Source organism: Erpetoichthys calabaricus, chromosome 4 (assembly GCF_900747795.2).
Source record: "Erpetoichthys calabaricus chromosome 4, fErpCal1.3, whole genome shotgun sequence".
Taxonomy (NCBI): Eukaryota; Metazoa; Chordata; class Cladistia; order Polypteriformes; family Polypteridae; genus Erpetoichthys; species Erpetoichthys calabaricus.
Genome location: NC_041397.2, coordinates 259,814,643 through 259,833,896, shown reverse-complemented (window position 1 = coordinate 259,833,896; position 19,254 = coordinate 259,814,643). Strand labels below are relative to the sequence as shown.

Sequence of the window (19,254 nt, the reverse complement as noted above, 5' to 3'; positions counted from 1 at the left end):
ACGCTGGCCTCAAAAAGAATCATGTGTGCAATGGGTGGAAAAAATATTTTTCTAAGCCAGTGGCAGAGTGACTTTCTTGGAAAAAAAATCAGTGAACAAGGTCACCAGTGAACATGGCATATTCACTTTGAAAAATGGTTTGGCGAAGTTCACCAGTCAACACTAATTAGAAGTTTGAGTTTTCCGGTTTTTGTTTTTTTTTTAATTTTAACTCTATTTAATTTATAAAATTAAATTTATTTAATTTTATAAAATTAAATACTTGAAGTTTTTTTGGAGGATTTAACTATTTTGGGTTAATTCACAAACGTATGGAGGTATGCATTTTTGGAAAATGCCATAGGTTGCAATAATGGGCTTTTTTTATTGATTCATTCAGATCAGAGAGCTTACAGAAAACCAAAATTAGAACACACTGCTCCTACTGAATTCTGACACAGAACCACTTTCATGAATATCTTTGATCACTCAGATATTGTTGTGATTGTTGGTTTCATCCTCTTAAAAATTCTATTTTTACATTTTAAAATAGTTTATGGGCTTTCATATTCAATGAAGTGTAGCTGAGTGCAGCTCTGCTTTAGATATTCATGCCTTGGATAACAGAAGAGGCAGACTTAGACAAACAACATGCAGCAGCTATATCTTTTGTATAGTTTTGGACATTGTAGCCTTAGCTTGCAGACCTTTCTCCAAAAAAAGACCAACAAAACTAATACAATTTAAAATCATGTACTATAGACATTTCTCAAAGCTGTGAATCTGTAAAATCTAGATGGAATTGGATCCTGCCAGTGATAGGTGTCAACAAGCATGTTTTAGCTATGTTAAACTTGAACCGTCATGGATCTCCATTTCACTATATTGCTGGAAACATGTCAGGCCTTCATAGATGCTGATCTATTAATTGCCTTTTTGAAGAAGCCAGATACTTGATTTTTCTGTCACTTTGCATATTTTGTTAACAGTGAAAAAAAGAATGCCTATAACAACATCAGGCATAAATAAGAAACAGGATGCCATCTGACACAGCACAATCACACCCTTTTTTACTATATGAAATAATGTCGCCTACTGTACATATCCTTAGAATGTGGGAGGAAAGCAGGAGTATGACAAGGACTTGCAAACAAAACTTAGATAATGGCCAGGCTGAAAATTTACCACATAGAAGTATTTTTCCAAGCACTATTCTTTCCAGTTTGAATTTACCTCTGATTATCAGCCCTTATGTTTTATTGTAAAGTCTGCTTTTAAAAGATTGTTTTTAAAAACAAAAAGTAATGTGTTTGGTCTAACTCCAGGGCAGCAAAGGTTCATATGACATTTTATGAAAGTGTTGTAAGTTCTAAAGTAAACATTCATGAGATTTATGTTAAGGGTGTGCGACTATTTGTTTGACTATTTCAGTGATGGGGCCCTTCATGGCCAAAGTTCAAAAAGCTGGTTGGTTCCCAAGGCAGTGTCTCTTTTCAAATGTTTAATTTTGTCTTTGCAGCCTAGAGCCTCTGCCTTTAAAACCCTAAGTGGTACCCACCCAATTAACCCAACAGCTAATGTGAAAGTTTGAAAACCCCAAAGTGGAGGTGTGATGAGGCATGCTAATTAAAATCCGTAGGCACTGAAAGTTGTTCTTGTGGTTTGATTGTGTTGTTAAAGGTTCAGAAAATTACTTCGTAGTTGTTTGCATGGCAACATAATCCATCAGATGTGTTCCTTATTCATACTGTATGTTTAATTTGTGCACCTGAGAACAGCTTAAAATGGAAAACAAGAGAACCTTTTAACTTCTATTTTCTCCACCTGAAACTGCCAGAGAGGACTATTTTTGCTTGAAAATCCCTGTTAGAGCAGAAGACTTTTCCTATTTCCTTTCACTCACTCTTTTTTTATTGATTCACAATGTTTAACATGCATCTTTAGTGCAAATATTGTCACAGTACAAACCAAACATTAAATAAGTAAAATGGACATGCTGATTACAGTCATATGTCAATTTCTTAGTAAGATTGTATTGGTGAAGATAGAGTACAGTAATAACTTTTTTTTTCTATCCTGTGCATTTTTGGAGTATGTACAGCATATAAAGCATTTGCCCATATTTCTATCCATTATGGAACCCAAATAATTCAGCTCAGGGTCAAAGGGAGCTGAAATTTACTGGTCCATTACATGGCACATAAGCCCACCAACCTGTCCACATTGGCTTATACTTGGGCAATTTATGTTCATTAACTAACTTAATAGTTGTATTAACAAAGGTTTTGGTTTCCCATCTCAAAGACAAACCATTAGAATAGCCCGGGTGAGGTGTGGTTTACCTTATGGGTCGAAACCTGGCAGTAGCTTCTGCCCACATGGCATAATAGAGGGGAAAATTTATTATGGCTGAATTCATATCCATTTTGAGTTGAAGTAACATCTAAAACAGAATACAATGCAAAAGCTTATGCTGTACTAAGTAAAATTACGCCTGTACCCCCTATCATACATCCTATAAACCTCCAGAAAAGCTATGTAAATGCTATATCTGGCAATGTAAAACAGTAAATTGTTTAATGAGAATCAGAATTCAATCTATCAATTATCTAACTTGTTTAATTCAATTTATTATCACAGGGAGCTCAACAGCATAATAGCCTTTATTGTCGTGGGTGATGTACAGGAGTACTACAGGGGAGAAAATGTAGTAAAAGGCATTGGCGGACGACATAAACTCCAAAGATATACAAAGGGCTGAGTACAAAGACAGGTTGAGAGAGATTGGGAGGGGGAGAAATGGAGAGAGCAAGACAGACAGAAAATAATGCAATCACTTGTTATACTATGGCGAACAAGTATACAAGCCACCTCACCTGATAGACACCTTCTAGTTTACTACATTGATTTCTTGTTTATCTCACCGCCCCTTTTCTTTATTTAATAAATCCTAGCAGGGTTTCTGGTAATGGGTAGAGGCATCAACTTAACATAATAACATAACATATCTGTAAAATTTTGTGGAGACCAGTTAAACAGTATTGATTCACAAACACATATACACTCACAAATACGTATTCAGCTTTGTATACAGTAGACCCCCGCAAAGACGCAGTTCAGGGTTCGCGGACTCAGTCGTTCGCGGATTTTTCCTTAGAACCTAACTATTAATTGTTAGCGGAAACCACAAATATCCTCCGCAATTTTTTATGGCTTTTTTCGTGGCAATACTGTGCCTTAGAGAGAACAGTAAACAACCGCTGAGGGAAATGCGGTTTGGGATGGTGAAAGTAGCCAGTCCGAGAACGTTATTCATTTCTTCTTGCTGCTGATTGACTGCTGCCCTGTGACACATCTCCAGGTGAGTGTCCTCGTGTTTTCCACCACTGAGGGAGATGCGGTTTGTGATGGTGAAAGTAGCCAATCCAAGAGCGTTATTCATTTCTCCTTTCTGCTGATTGACTGCTGCCCTGTGACTCATCTCGAGCTGAGTGTCCTCGTGTTTTCCGTTTTGTTATTGTATTCATTTTGTTATTCTTAAATGCACAAGATGTCGCCAAAACGTCCTGCTCCTTCTAAGGCTTCTGGCACTGAGCCTAAGTGCCATAAGAAGTTTAAAACACTCCAGGAGAAGGTTGAACTACTGGATTTGCTCCGGGAACTAAAAAGTTATGCTGCAGTAGCGCGTCACTATGGCATTAATGAAAGCTGTGTGCGCTACATAAAGAAGAACGAAGCAGCAATCCGGAGTACCGTATCTGTAAGTTTCTGTGATAGTGCCAAAAAGGTAACGACCGTAAGGAATAAAAATATTGTCAGGATGGAATCTGCCTTGGCATTATGGATCACTGACTGCAGGAAGAAGAACATCCCCTTGGACGGTAACATCATCTGTGAGAAAGCACGGAAATTGTACCAGCAGTTCGCTACAGGAGACAATGTATAAGGTACTGAAGAACCGCAACCATGACCATCAACAGCACCGGAGCCTGAAGATTTTCAAGCAAGTAAGGGATGGTTTGATCGTTTTCAGAAGCGATTTAATATTAAAGGCATCTCTCTACACAGAGAGGCAGCGTCTCCTGAAAAAAAGTCATGGAGAAGTACCCCGAGACATTTAGGCACATCATAGAGGAGAAGGGATACACGCCCGAACAAGTTTTTAACATGGATGAGACTGTTTTGTTCTGGAAGAAGATGTCGTCCAGAACTTACATCATGAAGGATGAAGCCAAAGCTCCAGGGTTTAAGGCACAGAAGGACAGAGTGACACTTATTATGTGTGGCAGTGCTGCTGGTTACATGATGAAACCTGGCCTCATCTTCAAATCAGCGAACCCTAGGGCCCTTAAAAACAAAAATAAAAACCTGCTGCCTGTCTTTTGGAGCACAACCCTAAAGCCTGGATTACCAAAGTCCTTGCTTCAAACTGGTTTCACCAGTGCTTCATCTTTCAAGCCAAGGAATACCTCCACGACTTAGGAATGGACTTCAAGGTGTTGCTTATTATGGATAATGCTGGCGGCCACCCTTTGGATTTGTATTATGAGGGAGTTCAGACTGAGTTCCTCCCTGCCAACACCACCTCCCTCATCTAACTTATGGATCAAGGCATAATCCGTGCCTTCAAGGCTCTTTATACCCGGATTTCTTTCCAATATCTTGTGGATGCAATGGACACAGACAAGAATTTTACATTGCAGGGTTACTGGCATAACTTTACAATCGCGGCGTGCCTGTCAGTCATCCAAGCTGCTCTTAAGGAGATGAAAAAGGAAACCCTCAATGCCTGCTGGAAGAAGCTATGGCTTGTGTCCATGACAACAAGGGCTTATCACCCGAGAAAATTCAGCACGACGCCATTAACAAGGCCGCGGAACTGGCAAAGGTCCTGGGTGGTGAAGGTTTTGATTACATCACTCAAGATAAGATGAACAACCTTATCGATGACCACTCTGAACCCCTGACGGACGAGGATTTGTTGGAGTTAACAAATTCTGCCAGCGAATTGGAGGAGCAAGAGACAGATCCAGTGCAAGAGGAGGAGGAGGAGCAGGGCCTGACATTGGAACTTGATTATTCAGACATCGAAGGAGTTGCAAGGGATGATTGAAGCATGGGATCCCTATATGGTTTGGGCTCTCAGAGTTAATAATGGCATCGATGCTGCCATTCAGACATATAAAACGCTCCTCGCCACCATGAAGAAACAATAACAGCAACTTCCCATCACAATGTTCCTGAAACCTATAAAGAAAAGCCAGCACGAAACCCCACCAGAAGAAGACCCGTCCAAAGATACGACTCCTCCTGAAGCGCCTGAAGAAAAGGCGCCACCCTTTTTAGGTACTGTATTAAGGTAATAAATTAGGTATTGTATTAATGTATTAAGCTGAGTTTGCAATGAAATTATTGTGCTTTGGGGGCATACTGTATTTAGGGTTTAAACTATAAAAATAAGCATTTAAAAGGCATTTTTTAACCACATCCAAAAGTCATGGTTTTTCACAATTCGCGGGTGCTCTAGGAACGTAACCCCCGCGAATTTTGGGGGTGTACTGTATTAATTATCTGTTTAGTTTATTTTGACATCTTATATCATCTTCTGAGTAGGAGGAATTCCACTAGTTATCTCTTTAGTTTATGTTGGCATCTTATATCATCTTATGGGTAAGTGGAATGCCACAAAGACATCCAGTTTTTCGAGTTGTACAAATCCATCCCCAGATTTGACAGAGAACGGAAGAAATTCTTTTTGGGACTTAAAATGATTTCAATCAAATCTGATGCCAGGCATGCTTACACATTGTGTATATATTGCTGAGGCTGTCCGTTTCTTTTTCTTTAAACTTTTTACATTGCATTCAGAATTCAGTGTCACTGTGACACTCAGGAGTTTAATCCTTTGTTTAGAACAATGGCCTTTACTTAACTAATAACATAATCTGTTATCTTGCACTTATGGAGTACTGATACCTGTGGTTTAGTGCTACAATAGTTCCTACATATATGAATTCACATTTCTATGACATTTTTTTTTCTTTCAGTAATTCTAGAAGTCTCATTCATTATCATTTTCCTTTGCATCTACAGGCCTTACAGAGTAACTTGAAATATTCTCTGCTACCCAAGAGGCTTATCATTGGAAAGAGATTAGCTCAATGCTTGCACCCTGCTCTACCCAGTGGAGTTCACCTCAAAGCACTTGAAACATATGAGGTCATATTTAAAATCATTGGGACGAAATGGCTAGCCAAGGACTTGTTCATTTACAGGTAGGAATGGAACTTGTTTGAAAATGTGATTGTTTTCCCACCTTATAGCCAGTGCTTCCAGGATAGGCTGAGACCACCAGAAACACTGAATTGTATTAAGCTGGTTTGTGAATGTATGTATTTGAGCCTACTTCTAGTTAAAATAGTCGCCTATAATTAAAGTATAACGTCTTAAGTTGTGATGTCTGATAAACTCAGAATTTGATTTTTTAATTCAATAAAGACTAAAGTGATTTTGTACATATAAGTAATTACTTATAACTTATAATATCACAAATATGGGATGAAAAGCACTCATTAATGTGTTGTGAATTTAAGTTTAAACAGTGTCAATTGCTACAAGTGTGAGTTGTTGTAATCTGTTTTGTAATACTTGCTTGCATTTTAACTCACATTACCTATTTTCTTTGCATTTATGCTGCATGAAGAATTGAAAGGTTCTTCAAACTGTGTCTGAAATAGACTATTAATTGTTTTAGCGAACTGGTATTATATATTGATTGATTAAATTTTCATCTGCAGTTTGGAATTATATAATCAATATAAGTTGTTCATTTTAAACTGTGCCCATATGAGGTCTGTGTGTGTGTTTTATGTTAGTTTTTGTGATTTGTATTTCCTCTCTTCCAGTGCTGGTCTTTTCCCACTGCTTGGCCATGCAGCAATGTCTGTGAAACCAGCCCTGTTAGCCCTTTATGAGAAATACTATCTTCCACTTCAAGCATGTCTCCTCCCAAGCCTTCAGGCATTCATCACTGGGTTGTTACCTGGGTTAGAAGAAGGTTCAGAGGTCAATGAAAGGTGCCTATTTTATTTTATTTGGGTCTTGCTGTAAGGATCAGTGTTTTTTTGCAAGTGATTTTAGAATAACTAAAAATTCACTAAATATATTTAAGCAAGTTTTTATTTTGCATTTTATCCCAGCATTAAATAAAAAATGAGTGCTGGCAAGAAAAAATTATATTTTACTGGCAATAATTAGGCAACTCAAACATATGATAATTCATAAATAACTTGTGATTCATAGTCACCTTGTTATACTGTGTTAAGCATTATTAAATTTCACTTCATATAATTTAAAATGAATTCAGAGCAATGAGGCAATGGTTAGTGCTGCTGCCTTAAAACACCAGAATCTGGATATCAATGATATGTAGTTCATAAGAAAAGTGACGAATGAGTGGTGACCATTGAGTCCATCAAGCCCATTTGTTTAGCTAACAGCTAAGACGTTTCAATATCTTTTTCAAATACTTAAAGGCTGTCAAGGTTACTGCTTTAACTACAGTTTGTCTCAGTAATTTGTTAAAGATTCCCAGAACTCTTTGCTAAGAAGCGCTTCCAGACTTCAGTCTTAAATGCACTTCTGATTAAAGTTCAGGTTAATTGATGACTCTAAATTTTCCTATCATGGTTCATTATGGCATATGCATGCGTAAGCTTTTTTTTTTCTGGTTCTGAGTGCTTCTCCTTGTGATCCTAAACATATAATAAGTGGTAGCAATGAAACGAGTGGAAGTAATTGAGGTTCTCTTTGCATGAGTAGCACTCTCCTCATGAGCCATCCTCACTTACCACCTGGGACATAAATTTAGGGTTACATTTCTCACTGCAAGGATGTCTTTTCTCTGCAGCCAGTATGTTATGTTTGAACTCTGCTAAAAATGTATATTTAATGAAATCTAAAAGTAAAGTTTAGTGAGAAAAAATTCAAGCTTTCAAAGTATCTGATACAGGAATAATATAATGTGAGAAATTAAGTACAGCCCATTGATTTTTTTCTTTTTTTTAACATATGTGGACATAACAAGATCTGATCTTCATTTAGACAATATCTGTAGGTAAAAGTGATATAATAAAACAAACACCATCACCTATTTTTTGTAGTTATAATCCAAATCAGTGTAACCGGATCGGTCAAGGCTCGGGTTAACAATGGCCGCCAACAGGGTGGTGGCAGAAATTGAGCTACTGTTGGCTGAAGAAGGAAAAAAAAGGCCAAAAACGTGTCCGGAGGCAGGAGGAGAGGAAGAAGGTGAAGAGAGTGGGGAGAGAGTTTGCCGATATAATGGAGAGAAGGAAGGTTGATATATTGTGCGTGGAAGAGACTAAATGGAAGGGGAGTAAGACCAGGTGGATCGGAGGTGGATTCAAATTGTTCTATCATGATGTGGATTGGAGGAGGAATGGGGTAGGGATTCTTCTGAAGAAACAGTATGTCAAGAGTGTTTTGGAGGTGGAAAGAGTATCAGAAAGAAAAATGATTATGAAGCTGGAAATTGGAGGTGTGATGATGAATGTTGTTAGTGTATATGCCATGCAAGTTGGGTGTGCAATGGATGAGAAAAAGATTTCTGGAGTGAGTTGGATGAAGTGATGGGCGGTGTACCCAAGGGACAGAAAGTGGTGATTGGACATGTTGGTGATGGGTAGGTATGGTTGCAAGGAGAGGAATGAAGAAGGTCAGATGATAGTTGATTTTGTGAAAAGGATGGGCATGTCTGTGATGAATACATATTTTAAGAAGAGGGAGGAACATAGGGTGACATACAAGAGTGGAGGAAGATGCACACAGGTAGATTATATCCAATGCAGAGGAGTCAATCTGAAGGAGATTGATGACCACAAAGTGGTGGCAGGAGAAAGTGTAGTTCGGCAACATAGTATGGTGGTCTGTAGGATGACTTTGGAGATCAAGAAGAAGAGGAGGAGAGTGAGAGTAGAGCCAATGGATCAAGTGGTGTAAGTTGAAAAAAGGAAGACTGCAAGGTTGAGTTTAGGGAGGAGGTAAAACAGGCACTGGGTGGCAGTGAAGAGTTACCAGACAGATGGGCAACTATAGCAGAATTAGTAAGGATGACAGCAAGAAGGGTGCTTGGTGTGATATCTGGACAGAGGAAGGAGGAAAAGGAAACCTAATGGTGGAATTGGGAAGTACAGGAGAGTATACAGAAGAAGTCTGATAGTCGGAGAGATGCAGAAAGTAGACAAGAATACAAGGTGATAAGGAGCAAGGTGAAAAGAGAGGTGGCGAAGGCTAAAGAGGAAGCGTATGATGAGTTGTATGAGAGGCTGGACACTAAGGAGGGAGAAAAGGACCTGTACCGATTGGCTAGACGGAGGGACCAAGCTGGGAAAGATGTGCAGCAGGTTAGAATGATAAAGGATAAAGATGGAAACATACTCACAAGCATGGAGGGTGTGTTGAGCAGATGGAAAGAGTACTTTGAGAGGCTGATGAATGAAGAGAATGAAAGAGAAAAGGTTGGATGATGTGGAGATAGCGAATCAGGAAGTTCAATGAATTAGCAAGTAGGAATTAAGGACAGCTATGAAGAGGATGAAGAATGAAAAGGCAGTTGGTCCAGATGACATACCTGTGGAAGCTGGAGGTGTTTAGGAGAGATGGCAGTGGAGTTTTTAACCAGATGGTTTAATGGAATCTTGGAAAGTGAGGGGATGCCTGAGGAGTGGAGAAGAAGTGAAATGTTACCGATTTTTAAGAATAAGGGGGATGTGCAGAGCTATAGTAACTACAGGGGAATAAAATTGATGAGCCACAGCGTGAAGTTATGAGAAAGAGTAGTGGAAGCTAGGTTAAGAAGGGAGGTGATTAGTGAGCAGCAGTATGGTTGCATGCCAAGAATGAGCACAACAGATGCAATGTTTGCTCTGAGGGTGTTGATGGAGAAGTATAGAGAATGCCAGGAGTTGCATTGTGTCTTTGTGGACCTGGAGAAAGCATATGACAGGGTGCCTCGAGAGGTGTTGTGGTATTGTATGAGGAAGTCAGAAGTAGCAGAAAAGTATGTAAGAGTTGTACAGGATATGTATGAGGGAAGTGTGACAGTGGTGAGGACTGTGGTAGGAGTGATGGATACATTGAACGTGGAGGTGGGATTACATCAATGCAATGTTGTTGGACAGGTTGACAGACAAGATTAGAGAGGAGTCCCCATGGACTATGATGTTTGTTGATGATATTGTGATCTATAGCGAGAGTAGGGAATAGGTTAAGGAGACCCTGGAGAGGTGGAGATATGCTCTAGAGAGGAGAGGAATGAAGGTCAGTAGGAACAGGACAGAATGCATGTGTGTAAATGAGGGGAAGGTCAGTGGAATGGTGAGGATGCAGGGAGTAGAGTTGGCAAAGGTGGATGAGTTTAAATACTTGGGATCAACAGTACAGAGTAATGGGGTGTAACAGTGGGGGGCGCTAGTGCTCCCTTGAACCCTCAGGTACCACGCCAAACACCAGGTAAAAGTCCAAGACTTTTTATTTTTATAATAATAGTGTGCACTAAGCACCCTCCACTCCCCACTACACATACAAATATCAATAATCAATAATTAAGCACAATAACCACTCCTCCTCTCCCAGACACTTCGCCACCCTTCCTCCCAGCTCAGCTCAGCGTCTGGGCTTTCCCAGAGTCCTTTTATACCCCCTGACCCGGATGTGATTCCTGTCCAACAATCCCCAAGTCCTCATTACTTCCGGGTCAGAGTAAAAGTCCTTTTCTTCAACCTGGAAGATGACACACTTCCAGGTTATAGGGCACGTAAGTGTCTAACAGCCTCCCTACAGTGACTCCCGGTGGTCCCCAAGGTATCCAGCAGAGCTGTGTATACAAACTACAAGGTCCATAAGGCCCTGCTGAAATTCGGGGAACCTCCATGTTGTTGCGAGGGCTCCACCTGGCAGCCTGGAGGTGTGGGCTGGAATATTTAGCCGGCCATCCATCACAGGGGATTGTGGAAAAGAGGTGAAAAAGAGAGTGCAGGCAGGGTGGAATGGGTGGAGAAGAGTGTCAGGAGTAGTTTGTGACAGATGGGAATCAGCAAGAGTGAAAGGGAAGGTCTACATGATAGTATTGAGACCAGGTATGTTACATGGGTTGGAGATGGTGGCACTGACCAGAAAGCAGGAGACAGAGCTGGGGATGGCAAAGTTAAAGATGCTAAGAGTTGCATTAGGTGTGACGAGGATGGACAGGATTAGAAATGAGTACATTAGTGGGTCAGCTCAGGTTGGAATGTTGGGAGACAAAGTCAGAGAGGCGAAATTGAATTGGTTTGGGCATGTGCAGAGGAGAGATGCCTGGTATATTGGGAAAAGGATGTTAAGGATAGAGCTGCCAGACAATAGGAAAAGAGGAAGGCCTAAGAGAAGGTTTATGGATGTGGTAAGAGAGGACATGCAGGTGATGGGTTTTACAGATGCAGAAGACAGGAAGATATGGAAAAAGGTGATCCACTGTGGCAACCCCTAACGGGAGCAGCCAAAAGAAGAAGAAGAAGAGGAAGAGAGGATCTTGGAGGAAGCTGTTGTATTTAAACCTCAGACATTTATTTTAGTTTGCTGTTTGTTGTTCAAATGTGTATTATCACTTTGCCTAGATCGAAAAAGCTCTTGGAGGGTTTTAGAAAGAATGTCATAGATGTTTATGAGATATCCAAACAATCTAAAGTCTGCAGTTCCCCTTTGTGGAATATCATCTCCAAATGGTGAAGATTTCAAACTGCCAACTTGTCCAGGCCAGGCAGCCCTTGCAAGTTCAATCTAAGAGCAGAATGCAAGGTGCTGATAGAAGTCTCTAAGAACCCTAGAATTTCATAATGGGAACTTCAAGTAGTCCTTGCCCCTGTTGATGTCAAAGTGTATGAGTCTGCCATTAGAAAGATGCTGTACAAATTACACAGATCTACAGGAAGGATTTGCCAGGATGACATATTTGCTGTTTAAAATGAACATCAGAGCAAGACTAAACTTTGCCCATGAACACCTAGGCAATGACTAAGACTTCTGGAGCAATGTGCTTTGGACAGATGAGGCAAAGTTAGTCTTATTTGGTGACAGAAGACATGTTGGTGAAAACCAGAGATAGCATTTGAATTTGAACATTTGAACCCTATACCAACTGTAAAACATGGTGGTGGAGTTATGGTTTGGGGCTGCTTTTCAATGCACTATGAATTGTTCATTGTACCAAAGGGTGCTTGAGAGTAATTAAGTAATTAATTAATAAAATGTATTATTATTATTAATTTGAGGTATTGTGCCTCAAGATTGAAATTCAACCAAAAGTGGACCTTACAGCATGACAGAGACACTAAACATACCAGTAAATCCATCAGGGAATGGCTGAAAAGAGAGACACTAAACATACCAGTAAATCCATCAGGGAATGGCTGAAAAGAGAGAAATGGAGGGTTCTGGAATGACCAGGTCAAAACCCAGATTAGAATCTCATTGAGATGCTTTTGGGGTGGTTTTGTAATGGGCTCTACATGCAAGACACCAGCCAGTCATTGCAAAGCTGAAAGAATTCTGCATGAAGGAGTATGAAAAACTTTCTCACAGTCAATGTCAGAAACTGGTAGATAGGAAACTCTTACTTGAAGTTGTTTCTGCTAAAGGGGACAATACCAGCTATTAGAGCCAAAGGCATGCTTTTTCCCACAAATGGAAATGGCATATCTGTTTACTCTTTGTTAAATAAATTATTGCAAAGTCATATTTTTATTGCTTTTTTCCCCAATTGCATGTACATCATAATTATCTAAAAATGTTTAAAAAAATCAGGCGGTGTACTTACTTTTTTTTAACATGACTGTATCTTCAAAATGTTTTGTTTCATAAAGTATTTTAGTTTCTGTATATAATTCTGTAACAGATTTTTTTTTTACACTTCTCCAACTAAATTTCAAAAAATGCAAAAATTCATCATACTGTTTGTTGAAAGCATACTCAGTGGCTTTAAGCTTCATACCCTAAGTTTGTCTGTTCAGATCCCACTACTGATATTTAATGACTATAAGCAAGTCACTTCACCCACCTGTGCTACAATTTGAAAAAAAAAAAAAGTTAAATTTTGTAAGTTGCCTCTGGCAAAGGCATGAGGGGAAAATGTAATGTAAATGTATCTATGGTGTTTTTAGCATGGCGTAGTTTTTGCCATTATGTCTGATGTCATTGCAATGCCATTTTGGATGCTTCTTTCCTTGCAGACTGTCACTGCACATCCACAGCCGTGTTTCTTAACAGCTGTTTAGGGTTGTTTGTTGTTTTTGTGTTTTCTGCCCTATCCTCTTCTGGTGGAATCTCTGGAGGTGGGCCTGCCTAGTGCTATGATATTTGTTTCCACCATGCTTGTCTGATTACTACTGCTATGTTAAAGTACTTTTATCTTAACAACATACAATAAAGTAGATTTCCTTATGTTTGTCATTTCCCTTTTCCAAGGTCCCATGTTTTGCTTCAGAAGCTGTCCCTAGTGGTGGGACAGAATGTTTTTTATACAGCTTTGTGGGGCAGTGTCTTGATCAACCCACAGATTCGTCTACCTGCATCACTCTTTGTCGTCAGCCATATTGAAAAAGCGGTACCAGGAAAGAAGCAGAATTACCTTCTAGGAACAGGTTACAAACTAACAGTGAGTATAAATTAACCCAATAGAGTGAACAATATGTGGGTCTGTTTTTAAGTCTGAATTTTCCTGACCTGTAATTTTGTTGTTACATTGCCTCATTTAGGTGTATGATTAGTATAGAATAGCTGCTTTTATTAGGGACTGCCTTTCCCAGAAACTTTAGAAACTGCTTTAATTTGTCTGTTCAAGTGATAGCTTTAAAGTGTCCTCCAGTGCTTTTATTACCTTACATGTTTGAGGAAAGTCTGTAGGTCTCCATTCATGCTCGTTTAATTAAAAAAACAGTGAATTATAATTTCATTAGTATAGAAATACTGTCTGTTTTATTAATGGAGAATTTTTTAATTTTGTTTTTTTTTTATCTATGTATGGCACTCAATGAAAGTAAGAATTTCATTGTTCTACAGTATATAAACATGACAATTAAATTGACAATGACTAGGATCTCTTTTCAGATGGTGAGTACTGGATTGATATTCTATACCAGCAGCAATGCTCACCATATAACTATTCTGGTCTTATAGAAAATGGATTCAGTTAATCATTGCTTCATGACTGTTTTTATGTCTGTATATTCAGATCTGCATTCCACTCTGGGTTCATACAGCTGGTCACACTTTACAAAGCTATATCCCATTGTATACCCTGACAGCTTAACTTTATCATCAGTATAGCTGACTCTGGAAGACTGTTGTCCAGACATTATTGTTACTGTCACATGCACACCAGACAGAGTGGGGTAAGGCCTCAACCCCTGAAATTCATATTTAAAAGATGGACTAGGATTAGTAAGAACTCCAGTCAATTCCTGATATTTCTCATATAGATCGGTGCTGACTGTTCCCAAAACCCTGAGTTAGATTAAGCTAGCTAGACAGTGAATCAATTGATGTTATGAGGAGGCATGGCCAAGGTCGTTCTTGGCCACTTCAGAGAGAGAAAAGAAGCCTAATGGAAAAAGACTGGTAGTTTTTGCTGTGATCGAAAATCTTTTCTGGGAAAAGGATTTCTGAATTCACCAATTATAATGAAAATTGCTTGTCTAATCCTTTAGTTTGGGTAGACCTTAGATTGCCTGGGTTATGCTTCAAGTATAAAAGCAACACAGAATATGCAATTCCCCAATTCAATCAAACAAACAAATATCTAACCTTTATTTTATATTGTTAATTTCTACACAAGTCAAATGTCCTTTACAAGTACAGATACACAGTGCACCTGTTTATATAGATACTCTTTACAGTTGGTGCACAGGCAGTTAAGTATCTTGTTCAGGGTCGCACCTGTGGGTCAGAGGCAGAAATTACACTGAGAACTTTATGGTTAATATTCAAAATCATTAGCTACTGTACCACTCTGCCTGCAAAAAAGTCAAAGCAGTTGTGCTTGTGGTGCCATGTATTTGCATCCTCTTTTCATTTATCCCCCTTTCAACACAAGTGACCAAAAGTGGTAGCAAGTCATGATAGCTTGTAGCTAAGTAAAGTGATTCAGCCTTGTAAGACAAGTTACTAAAAATCTTAAATGCATAGCTTCTCTCCACATGCTATAAGCAGGTTCTTTTCTTACAAAATGCTATGCCACTATACCAACATGAATATGCAGAGGAAATTACCCTCATTGTGGGTAAACCTTCGTATAGCTACAAATATAGATCTAGCTACAGCTCTGGATTAGCTCCTAAGCACACGTTATATTAGTACCAGAAAGATGGTAGAAAACTATATTCAAATGTATTTATTGTGATGTTTAGTTAGGTCATTGTATTCTAGTATTCAGGCTTTTCATATGTTCAGGGGAATTTCTCATCTGCCTGGTACATTCCATCTCTATCCACACAGCCATTTAAAAAATGTTGAGCCATTGATTTTACAGAGGTTGGCTGAAAGCTTTAAATGCTGTAGTATCTTGATTAAATGTTAGAACAATTTTTGATAAGCTATGGAAAATTTGATTTATTGAATACAAATTAATAATGATTAATAACCCATAGGTTGGTCTGTCCCTTGCCCTCTTACTCTCTCTCATACTTCTCCTTTTGAAGCATTGAAGGTATTCCTCCTGATATATCTGTTAGCAGCTGGTGCCTTGTTTTTCCTTTTTACATGTACAAGTCTGTTTGTTTGTTATAACCAAAGAGGTATCCAAGATTCTAAGCCTGAGCATAGGACACTTGTGGAAACTTTGTTTTAAAGTAGATATATTTGAGATTTCCCAGGTGAAGATACATTGTATTGATTTTAGGGAGAAATAAAAGCTTGCTAAGTACATTTGTTCTTCTATACCACTCCTCTTTTGAATACTTTCCCACTGTTAAGACGTTCTGACAACTGAGACAGGAAAAATACTTCTGGGAGTTGCACAAACCTGGAATAAAACTGTCAAAAGACCAAATGACATCATTGTTAATCCAGTTTAATCCAATTAATATACGTGGGGGTCCAGACCTTATCTTGGTCAAAGGCAGCTCAAGACAGGAAAAAATGATGGACAGGGTGTCAGTACATCTTAGTCCATCACACACATACACCCAAGCTCACACTCTGATAAATATAGAGACTCTAATTTCCTAAGTATTGGTATTTGAGTTTGTAAGAGGAAATGAAGAGGGTCTGCAGAAAAACTCACAAATACACTGGAATAAAATGGAAATTTTAAACCTGCAGGATTCAAACCTAGGACACTAGATCTATGAAGCAGTAGCGCAAACTTCAGCACTACTAGACATAGTAGACAGTAGAAACACAAATGTCTCATGCATGTAGAGTCAAATTCGTTGTAGACCCATCATTGTAGCTTTCTGAAGTAGATGCAGACACAGCTGATGTGGTGTTAATCTTCCCTCATGATTATTGCCACAATTGGCTGTTGTGGTGTTTAAAGTGATCAAGAGTTTTCAGAGTTTCATCAGAGATGGTAATGGTATGGTATCAGTTACCTGGTCAAAAACACCTTGATATAGTAGCTTTAATTTTCCAGTTGGAGTTCTTTTGCAGTATGAGCAGAAAAGCATAGCCATCTGTATACTGAAAGTCTATGATTAACATTTTAGTGAAATTCTGGTTAAACTGGTATTGATCAGGGTGATGAATGGAGAGCTGCCAGAGAAAAGAAGCAAATTCACCTAGAGGTAGATTGTAAAAAGTACACGTAAACATATTATACTGTATATACAATATGATTGAAATATGTTGATAACTAAACAATGGTCAGTGTGGATCCAGAAAGAGAGAGGAGAGGCTTATAATAGTCCTAATAGCCTCACCTACACTCAGATTGTTAAAAAGGCTAAAAGAATATTCTGTTTTAAAGTGTTCTGCTTCCAAATACTGAACAGGGAATGTTATATTTAAGCTGTGTAATGCTATGACGTTTTTTCCCATTTATAAGTAGGACATAAAGGTGCTAGACAAAGACGAAAAAAATACTAAATTTACTTTGGGACTGAAACGTATAAAGAAACATTGAGAAGCTGAACCATTCTAATGAAGCCAACACAGACTAAACGGAAGATTATATACTGTATAAAGTATTTAAAATTATCAAAGGTCTAACTAAAGTATATGCCAGCTACAACATCATAATGAGTTCTTTAAAAAGTACATGGGAGTACCGTTGGAGGTTTATTGAGTGTACTTTGAACAAATCTTAGGTAGATCTGTAGTGACTTCCAATTCATTGCTGAATATAAATTGTAAGGAAGGTCTGTAAAATGTTTCATTGTTAATCATGAATTGTATCTCCAGGTAATGGATTTTCTAAACTGAGTGAAGGCTTTAAATGCCTATTCATTTCTAAGCACCTTTCATAATACTCAAGGTCACTGTACATACATAAGTTAACAACAGAAACTTATAACAATAAAACAAAGAAGATTAAAAAAAAATTAGAAATGATACAATCAATGAAAGTCTGCTTTTAAAGGATGCTGTAAGTCTTTAAGTTAGTTTTAAAAGCAGCATTTGTGGAAGAGTAAAGCGTGGGCGGTTTGAAGTACAAATTGAAGGAGATTTCAACACCACTATTGCTGCTTTTCCAAGTTTTTCATTGTTTGCATTACATATTTCTGACTTTTGGCATTACATTTTTTCCAAAAATCATAGAATAATCATCATTTTCTTTTTAATTAATTTGCCTTGGTTTCACATACTTGTTCTTGCTGTCAAAATTCAGAAGCATTCTGAGTCTTATGGCAGATTTTACATATATGAGGAAAAAATGCTAATATACAATCTGTATCGTGTTTTATAGATAAAAGCTCTGTGCTCAGCTGTTCAGGATTCCAACGTCCTTGTGCAAAGAAACATACTGGAAATTATTTTGTTCTTTTTTCCCTTTTACACTTGCATGGTAAGTATTTAAAAATGTGTTGCAATTTTAAATATATAATTATTGTACATTTATTGAATTTTTAAATCCTGTCTGGATTGTATTTTAAAGAATTATGAAGAAGGGTGTATTCCATTGAGCAGAGATGAGATGGTTGACATTGTTTCGGCAGCTACCCTGACTGTACTTAGAAGAGATATGTCACTGAACAGACGTCTTTATGCATGGTTTTTGGGTAAGCTCTGCTATGTATGCATGTTGTTGAATATCTTTTTATAAAGTTCCATCTTCAAAGTGTGAAATTTTGTTTCTCATCCAGGATACACATAGTAATTTGAACATAAACATAAAGTCAAAATGTTCTGTGAAAATACAGTAAAATATGTAAAATTAGGGTACATTTGCTTATAACAGAAACTCATACATTCTTACAATAATTTTTGAGCACACATTGTTTCATAGACCTTCACTGTGTTGAGGTACCTTTCATTATATTTATAGATTTTAATTGAATGATGATTTCTGTCAGGATTTCTTTCCTTTTAAAACAAAATATGCAAAATTTGTTTAGAAATGTTTTTTTCCCCAATAACAGCCTTGATCATGGAAAAGGCGCTATATAAATAAAATGTTTTATTATTATTAATAATAATAACAGTATTATTAAGTGAACATTAAACTGTGAATTTGGGAATTATGGTAGTTTTGTATTTAGGCAATAGTATGTATGGAGTTTTTTTTCGCTATAGTTGTGGTGAATTTAAATTGACCACCAATCAGAGAAAGGGGTAATATGAATGAGTACATTCAATAGTAGACTGGCAAAATCCCCAGGGTTGGTTCCTAACCTGACCTGTACCCAGTTCCACAACCTTGAATGGATAAACAGAGGTTATCCTGGCTTACTGGACTGGCTTGCTGCTGTAGAGCTCAGTATAAATATATTAAAGATGTATTCATTATTTTAAATAGACTCAAGAAAACATCAGTGATGTGTTTTCTTCTTTCAATTTTAGGAACAGATATTAAGGGTGGTATTGTTGCCCCAGATCCGTCAGTATCAGCTACTATTGAAGATCATGCTGCATTTTACTTCGACACATACTCAAGAAAGTTTTTGATACAGGTCAGTTGAACTCCTTGCTTTCACTTGTGTTTTTTGATATCCAGCATAGGTAAAAATTAAGGTGGAAGTTAAAATGTTCATAATTGAAGATGTACACATATGTATCATGCAA

At 38.1% G+C, this 19,254-nt stretch overlaps 1 protein-coding gene across 3 annotated transcripts in view; it reads left to right on the top strand.

Annotated features, from left to right (window-relative positions):
• The window catches only part of dop1b (DOP1 leucine zipper like protein B), a 220,362-nt gene that overhangs the window by 60,590 nt on the left and 140,518 nt on the right, over positions 1-19,254 (top strand). For all 3 annotated transcript variants that reach the window (XM_028800692.2, XM_051926282.1, XM_028800693.2), the window contains exons 3-8: positions 6,073-6,254; positions 6,885-7,055; positions 13,501-13,690; positions 17,939-18,037; positions 18,128-18,251; positions 19,033-19,142. In XM_028800692.2, coding sequence (XP_028656525.1) covers positions 6,073-6,254; positions 6,885-7,055; positions 13,501-13,690; positions 17,939-18,037; positions 18,128-18,251; positions 19,033-19,142 — 876 coding nt within the window. The remainder of the gene's footprint in view (positions 1-6,072; positions 6,255-6,884; positions 7,056-13,500; positions 13,691-17,938; positions 18,038-18,127; positions 18,252-19,032; positions 19,143-19,254) is intronic.